The sequence below is a fragment of the Aethalodelphis obliquidens genome, unplaced genomic scaffold, assembly GCF_003676395.1.
Source record: "Aethalodelphis obliquidens isolate GAN/ISIS:26980383/991018 unplaced genomic scaffold, ASM367639v1 scaffold30, whole genome shotgun sequence".
Classification (NCBI taxonomy): Eukaryota; Metazoa; Chordata; class Mammalia; order Artiodactyla; family Delphinidae; genus Aethalodelphis; species Aethalodelphis obliquidens.
Window position 1 is genome coordinate 15,246,045 of NW_020837974.1, and position 8,197 is coordinate 15,254,241.

Below are 8,197 nucleotides of genomic sequence, written 5' to 3' on the forward strand. Positions count from 1 at the left end.
CACACACACACACACACACACACACACACACACACACACACACACACTAACCTCGGACACACTGATCAAAAGGGTCCTAAAGCCAAGTCGGCCCCACGTGTCCCAGCACACTCTCCAGCTTCTCATTACGGTGCTCACTAAGTGCCGGGTGTGGCAACACTCCTGTCAGAGGCCTACTTAAACACCTCTTATTTAACCTGGGTCAAACCGAATTGGTACCAGATGCCTGCTGAGTCTTACCCCTGCCTGCCTCCAGGTTAGCACACATCTGGCAGCAGGTGGCATTCTACCCCACCCCTTTCTGGAGGTGGTTCTGGACACTCCAAAACCTTTGACACTTAAAACACGTTAAGACATCTGCAAATGAACAATCAGACAAAGCATTGCTGGGAGTTGGGAATTTTGGAAACTCTGTTCACTTACCACCAAATTTATTGAAGCCACCACGGTCACTTCCGCTGGAGAAGACAAGTTAGAAGAAAGGACATGAAGCTTCCAACGGCTACAAAAGGGCGGTTTTTGATTTTGTTCAACATTCCCCAAACATGGGTAGGTGTTTTGGGAAAATGATAATACAAATGGCTACTAAAATACATTCCCCTTCCTGACCACCCCTTGTCTGACCTTTGAGCATGTCACACACACGTGTGCAATTTCTCAGACACAATTTTTAAGGATTTTGCTTTAAAAGGTTATATATCTATTTCCTCTGGAAAAAAAAAAAGACCCATTTTCCTTGGTCGTTCTTCCGACGTAGCAGATGTTTTTTCCTCTTGTCGCGAGTGGATGACAACCCAGTAGTTGGTTTAAAAACCCTACCCCCGATTTACCCAGAAGACATTTCACACCAGGCTGGGGTAGCCCTGAACACATTTTTGTGGTTTTTTGCTTTGAAAGCAGCAAGCAGACCCAACCCTGTTCCATAAAAAGTCAAAACCAAAGGCAATTTCCCCTTAAAGCGAGACAAACTTAGCTAAGCCCTACCCTAACTACTGAGCTGTTTTTGATCTCTCCCCACCCCCGGGGTCACCCCTTCTAACACTGTGAGAAGAGCGGAGTATTTTGCAATGTCACCTTTCATACCTGTGGCACATAAAATGCAGAGCAAGTTAACAGTCACATTAACAGTTGTTTTTCTTTTTAAAGTTTTGCATTAAACACACGCACACAACAGAGTTTTCCTTATTTTGTACGGTTTTTGAGATTGCCCCCACCCACCTCTGAATACTTACCATACACAAACTCTTTAAAAAACCTACTTTTTCCCAAAAAGGAATAACACACTGACATTCCTCCCCTCTCAAGGGAGACAGAGTAGGGTCCTTCAAATCATATTTACCAACAGATTTGACAAGTGCTTTAACATCAAATCTAAGGTTTTACTTCAACTTCAGCAGGAAGGGGAGGAAAGAAGGTCCAGTTGGACAAGTAACCAGAGGAAGGGGGACAGTGGAGCAAATAGGTGGGATACCACTGTCAAGCATACTGTATTTTGTCCAAAAGGTCTGCACACTTCAGATAGCCCCATGAACCAAGTCACACACAAAATCATTACTGTCAGTCAAATGAGTGCTCGTGGATTCAAATGACTACAGAATACAGAAAGAGAGAGTAGCCAATTCCTGGAAGCTCAAGTCAGGTTAACCATTTACAACTTCCTCAGAGGACACATGGGAATACAAGTAACAAGTAACAAGTTTCCCTATTACCAGGAGTGGGATCATCGGTTTCCCTTGCAGAGAAAGAAGCCTTTACTTCCATTTTTCTTGCCTAGGATATCAATGACTCCAATCCATATACACCCATGTTTCTTTTTCTTGAGAAATAAAAATGTCAGTACTCAAATCTCTATACAGAGGTGTGGGTAGAAGTTCAGGTTCCCAAGTTCTCACAAAAATAAAATGGGGATGTATGAAGAAGAAACAGTCAATGCTCCTAAATCAAAGCCCCCACAAATCCCTAGAATAAGACTAACCATGCACTAAGGGACTAGGCTTCAAGGGAGATTCATGCAACCCTTCACACTGCTCAGTGATGTTACTCCCTGGCTCACAAGACACCTACCCCATGCCGCCTCTGCCTCCACGGCCGCCTCCACGACCTCTGGGTTCATAGCCACCACTGCTGCGGCTGTAACCACCGCCACCGCCCCGGCCACGGCCCCCACGGTCCTGCTGGCCTCCCCCGTAGCCGCCGCCACCACTCTGGTCCTGATTGCCATAACCGCCGCCACTACTACTCATGGAGGGCTGATCTTGGCCATAGTTACCTGTCAGGAAAGAAAGGATGCCTTTAAGAAACACAAAACAGACTGTGAGGTGGCATAAAGCAGTTCAACTGCACAGGTGATAAATGACAATAAAAATTAAAATGAAGCTAGGAAACAAAAGCGCAACATTTTTAAGAACCTTTTAGGGAACGGGTCGAGCGGGATACAATTCCTTACAAAAAGCAGGTATGAGACAAAGCTGAAGACATCTCACCTCCACCACCCCCTCCACCTCCACTGCTGCTGTTGTACTGGTTCTGCTGCCCATAGCCCTGAGGGGGATTATAGCTTTGCTGCTGTCCATAGCTTTGCTGCTGTCCACCATAGCCAGACTGCTGGCCATAGCCCCCACTCTGGGGCTGCCCATAGCCGCTGCTCTGAGAACTGCTACCGTAACTAGGGAAAAGGAAAAAACAGAATCATAATGCCAGCATGTCCAAAACCTTCTTTCACTTTCAGTACACCCCATTCTCTGTACCCAACAGAGGCCACCCCCGTTAGTCCTCATGCTCACTCATGCACCCCTAATCTTTCAGTCCTCTCCCCTCTCCCCACAACTCCTTACCTTCCCGAGGCGCTGCTAGGAGTTGGCTGCTGGCCATAGCCAGGGTATGAGGACTGCTGCCCGTAAGATGACTGAGAACTTTGGCTACTGCCATAGCCACCAGTTGAGCCATATCCCTGGGGAGTTGACTGTGTGCCATAGCCTGCTAGAAGAAAAAGGAAGTCACAAAAACTATGATGAAAGAGAAAAGGCAGGGAATGGGTTGAAGAAAACATTATATACCACCTAATGCTTCCCATACTTGAAAACTCAACCTCTTAGAAGATGCTTGGAAATCTTGCAACTCAGTCAGAGATTACCCTTCTTTTACCTTAAAGCTTAATATTCCAACTTCTACCAACTTCAGAGTTCCAATCTCATCCCACCCACACCAAAGCCAGCCTCCAGGACCACCACTAATCACAGCCCAAGAGATCCCTATTAATTAACAGCATTTTAACCTGCCCATTACCTGTGCAGTACCAATAAGACAACCCCATATTATTTACACTTCAGAACCTCAGGGCAAATTCCACCTCCTGGTATATCATGTGATATACAGCAGTCGGACTTCAAACATCTTCAAGGAAGCCATTTTCTCCCTTTAAGTATCTAAAAGTTTTCTCCCTTTAGGCAATACTCCCCCCCACACACACCCCGCCCTCCCATTTCACTTTCACTCTTAGGGGAAATGGGGAAAAGTGCAACATAAATAGAAAAGTAAAAAGTCAAAGAAAATAATAGGAAACAATTACAAACCAATTAAGTATTTTTGTTTGAAAGGACTCAAACGCTTAAGTGCTTTAAGGGTCATAAACTGGTTAAAGCAAACACTTCAGCACTGCTTAGGTTTTAAAAAAAGCAACATTCAGAAACAGCAGGAAGAGGTGGGGTGACCCACTAAAAGAGACTCACTGTTCTGGGTCTGTCCGTAAGAACTACCATAGCTGCTCTGGCCATAGCCTGAAGCATCCGCTGACTGGCCGTAGCCACTGTAACTCTGCTGTCCATAGGGCTGATTGCTCTGCTGGGAATAGCCCTGCCCAGGCTGGGTCGGGTAGGCCCCATAACTGGAGAAAAAGACAAACCGTGCTCTCAGACAAAAACACCTTAGCCACCCTCGCCCTTTACAAACTCTGGAAGCCCAGAAATGACACTCACCTTTGGGTTGCTTGTTGAGTATAGTCTGAAAAACAAAAACACAATTATATTACCTTCAACCATCCCTAAGAGTAGACTAGGGCGAAAAGTCTTAACTCAAGCTAGCTTTGGGGCCCCCAGAGAGGAAAGTCAACGAGGCATAAATTCCCACATGAAACCCTAGTTGAGAGGAGCAATCTGGCAGACCGTAGTCAAGTTTTCTTACAATAAAGAAAAGCAAAGAAACAGCGAATTTCTACAGAGACCAAGAAGCCTTAAGTACTGGAAAAACCAAGAGCCTTGGTGAACAGCTCCAATTTTCTGCAACTTCAATCGATGTCAGGAACTGCACAAATTTACACACATTTCCTTCTCACACCCGCTCGAAGACAAAAATATCACCGAAAGTCAAGCTGAAGTCACACAGCTGCTTCAGCAGAACAGGTTTTAATTCAAGCCAGAGGCAGAAATGTTCGGAACGTAGCCTCCACTTTCTCAATCCGAAAAACAAGAATGTCTCCAAAGAGGCCGCTCTTCACCCTTTGCCCAATCTTGGAGACTGGAAACGGAAGCTTTTAATGCAAAGCTAGCTAACCAAGAGAAGAGCGCTCTTTGATCCCAAACAACAGAGATCACCATCAAGAGCGGTCGCCTCGGGAGGCAAGTCGACTGGTACTCAAGTCCCCAGCCCTGTGGCTCCCCACGAGTGCGTTTTCTTATCTCCTCCTTGCCTGCCTCGGGACTGTGGGGAGACTCGGCGAACCGAAGAAAGAGAAAGCGCTTTTAAAACGCCACATGTTAGACGCACTGGCCAGATCCACTCGTCTCGCCGGTACAGGAAACGAGGCGCTTCCTCCCGCAGAAAAGAGCAAAAGGACCGGGAGAAGGTGGGGCCTCGGGCGGCCGTTCCTTTCAGTAACCACCTCCGAGAGAGGAAATTTAGGCGGGAAAAGCCTCGGGCCGGGTCCCCAAGTCCGTTGGACCACCCCCAGCCGTTAAGCGGGCCCAAGCCTCCGCCCCCGCCCGCGTGGCAAGCGAGGCGGGAACGAGGCGGTCCCGCCCCTTCCCGAGGGACCCCGGGGGCGAGGCCCAAACCGGACGCGCGCCGCGGAGCCTCCAGCGAAGGGTCTCGCGACAAAAAGCAGGGCCGACACGAGGCGGGAGGGGGGGTTCGCGCCGCCAGAAAGGGGGGAGGGGCCAGCAGAGCGCGTGCGCGCTCCGAATGCCCGGATGCAGCACTGCGACAAAGCGGGCCCAAGCGCGAGGCTCGGAATGAGAAGGAGAAAAGGCTACAGGGACCGGGCATTTCCATCCATGCCTCACGTTTCCAATCACCAAGAAGCGTCCCTCCCAACCCTCACCTCAAGGAAAGGGGCTGCGAAGGGAAGACCTCCCGCCCCGCGCCAGGCGCCAGAGGAGCGAAACAAGATGGCGACATCGGCCTCCCCCTTCCACCCCTCTCCGCTGCTTCCCGCCAGTGCTGCGAGAAGACCCTACACGCGATCGCCGCCCAGGTCCCACCGAAAAACAAAAGCCCGACTGGAAGGTAACAAGGCCCGGGGCCGGCGCGCCACCGCCGCCTCGCGCCCTTACATACCGTTTGAGGCCATGTCCGCGCACGCGCGCACAGGCCGACAATCAGCAAGATTCCAATACCACAGCACCGACGCCTCGAGGACTGAGCAGCCCCGCCTCCTGCGTCGAGGTTTATGTACGCCTCCCCGCCTACGCATGCCGGGGGAACGCACCAACTGCGGAAAGGAAAGGGGGAATCGTGGCCGACTCCTGCAACTCTTTAGGGAGTATAGAGGACCCTAGCAGGCAGAAAGGAAGCGTATTAACTAAGAACCTTGCAAATAATACATATACTCCTCTGTTTTTCTGACAAAGAAGTTATATTTGCTTTTCAGGACTAAGCCCACGTTTCACCTTCACCCCTATGATGGCATAATGGTACAGCCCTATTACCCTCTGGGGGCGGGGCGAGGGGCCCAGGGCGGTTGCGGGCGGAACTGTAGTCAAAGCCGGGAGCCGAGGGGCGGGAACCGAAATTCCTCAGGCTGGCCCCTTTCACTGGGCCTCACTTTCGCTCAGGATGGAGAGCTCCTGCGCTCCATTCCCCTTACACTGCATCAAATGCATCCTCCCTCCGGCGCCAGCCTCCCTCTCTGGCTCTAGGGTTCCTCCACCGACAACACACACCGACCCTCTCCCTGCGTCTAGGTATTCACTCATCGTCTTTCAGGCTTGCGTCTGCTGAAGTCCTTACCAGGGTTTGTAGATTGTGACGCTTGCCATGAAAGAAAGCATGGGTCCCAGTCTGGTCAAGCACTGATCGCCCACCCACACCCTCACGGCTTGGCCCGCGAGTAGCTTGGCTTGAGTAGCTCTTGGACTGGAAAGCCCAAACCCTCCGGATCTCAAAGAGCACTGAGATTAGATCGGGGATTTCCCAGCCTTTTTACTGATAAAGGGCTACTCTTTATTCTCCTGAAACCCTACCGAGGAACCAGTGTGGAGATCCAATAATAACTGATATTTGTATAGAGCTGAAGTGATTTCAAAATGCACAATTAATTGCTTTCCCATTACAGTCTTATGAAGAAGGTAAAGCTATCTCCATTTTACAGGTAAGAAAAATGAGACTCAGGCTGAGTGCAATCCAGGATTATAGAACAGCTAAGGGTCAGGGGTCCTGATTTGAATCCAGGTCTGTGTGGCTGCAAAACACTCCTTATGTTGGTTATGCGAACACTTTGAAGTGTTCTGAAGCCTTTTCACTCCCTATAAGAGCAAGGACAAAAAGTGAAATTCAAATTAACTTGCAACTTGCACTCTAATCAGCCTTGCCTAGAGAAGGAAATTTGAAAGTATCGAATAAAACAAGACAAAGGAGGTTATTCCTGGTACATGTGCCATGCGGATTTTCCTTCCCAGCTTACCTGTGATGTGGGTTCCAGAACTTCCTTTGTAGGTTAGACACGTTTTCCTAGAGAAATAATTGTGGGCTATGCCCACAAACTTCTACTAAATTCCCGACTTAGAGGCCCTAATGGCGCTTGAACACCCTGTCACCCACCCCACCCCCACTGGGAGGGCATTGTGACACTTGAGTGAGGGCAAACAGAGGGAAGTCCATCCCTCATTCATTCATTGACTCTACAAATATTTATTAAGTACCTACAGTGTTCCAGGGACTGTCCAGGGTACTGAGGATGCATTAGTGTACAAAATAGATGAAGCAATTTAATAACAAAGCTAACATATAATAATAATAATATTTATATATAACATATTTATAATAACATAACACTTTGATAAGGCTTACTAAGTTTCAGGCAGTGTTCTGAGTGCTGTAAGTATAGCTTGTTTAATCTTATTCTTCACAATAAAATGTTGACATGAGGATTACATTTTACAGATGGACAAAAAGGCATGGAAAGGTAAAAAGCTGTGCCCAGGGCTACACAGAAAGTGGCAAAGCCAGGTTCCCAACGCAGGCAGCCTGGCTCAGAGTTCCGGCTCTTAACCCCCGTGCTTCAGCAAACGTCGCTTGAGCACTGCATAATATGTCCCAAGCCTGGGGCAGACCTAGAGAGAAGAGGATAAAAAAATCCAGTCCCTGAGCCACAAGACCTTATAGCCAGTGGGCAAGATGTGGGTGAGACCCACAAACCCCACAAACCCCAAAGTGTATTTGAATCAAATGTGGTAAGTGCTGTAACATGGAATCAAGGACTGTGGAAACTCTTCTGGGAGAGCAAGTCATCCATCAGGTAGACAACCACAGAAGAGGAAAAAGAGGTGGTGACATTGAAGCCAGGCCTTACAGGATAAGTAGGAGTTCACCAAGTAGCAGAGGATATGGTGTAACAGGCAGATGGAATGGCAAAGTCAAAGGCGTGGGTGGGGAAGGGCACTCATGCAGCAGCATGGCAGGGAGTAACAGGCTCAGACTGTGACTTGTGAAAGGCAACCTCAAGTGACTGTTTCTCCAGGCTTATCTCTCTCAGTGAACCTCTCCTGACTCACGAAACACGGGGGCCTCTCACTCCTTAAAAGTCTCCTTACTTGGCATCCCTGCTCCGGGCCCTCCCCCCTTTCCCACTGTCCATTTAGCTCCTTCCCTGCATTCTCCTCCTCTGCTCGCCCTGCAGATAGCAGTGCTCTGCAGAGTTCTGTCTTCAGCCTCCTTTGCTTCTTCCTCGAGACTCAGAAGCCCCAACTGCAGCCTGGTGTGAAAC

General features: G+C 48.9%; 1 protein-coding gene across 3 annotated transcripts in view; it reads right to left on the bottom strand.

Annotated features, from left to right (window-relative positions):
* The window catches only part of FUS (FUS RNA binding protein), a 10,195-nt gene extending 4,538 nt beyond the window's left edge, over positions 1–5,657 (bottom strand). The window contains exons 1-7 of one of the 3 annotated variants that reach the window (XM_027126310.1): positions 5,551–5,657; positions 3,975–3,999; positions 3,729–3,883; positions 2,835–2,979; positions 2,484–2,665; positions 2,065–2,269; positions 424–458 (exon numbers count right to left, since the gene is read on the bottom strand). In XM_027126310.1, coding sequence (XP_026982111.1) covers positions 424–458; positions 2,065–2,269; positions 2,484–2,665; positions 2,835–2,979; positions 3,729–3,883; positions 3,975–3,999; positions 5,551–5,563 — 760 coding nt within the window. In that variant the 5' untranslated portion in view covers positions 5,564–5,657. The remainder of the gene's footprint in view (positions 1–423; positions 459–2,064; positions 2,270–2,483; positions 2,666–2,834; positions 2,980–3,728; positions 3,884–3,974; positions 4,000–5,550) is intronic. The other 2 variants (XM_027126309.1, XM_027126308.1) reach the window with 2 other exon arrangements.
* Positions 5,658–8,197: the final 2,540 nt, after the last annotated feature.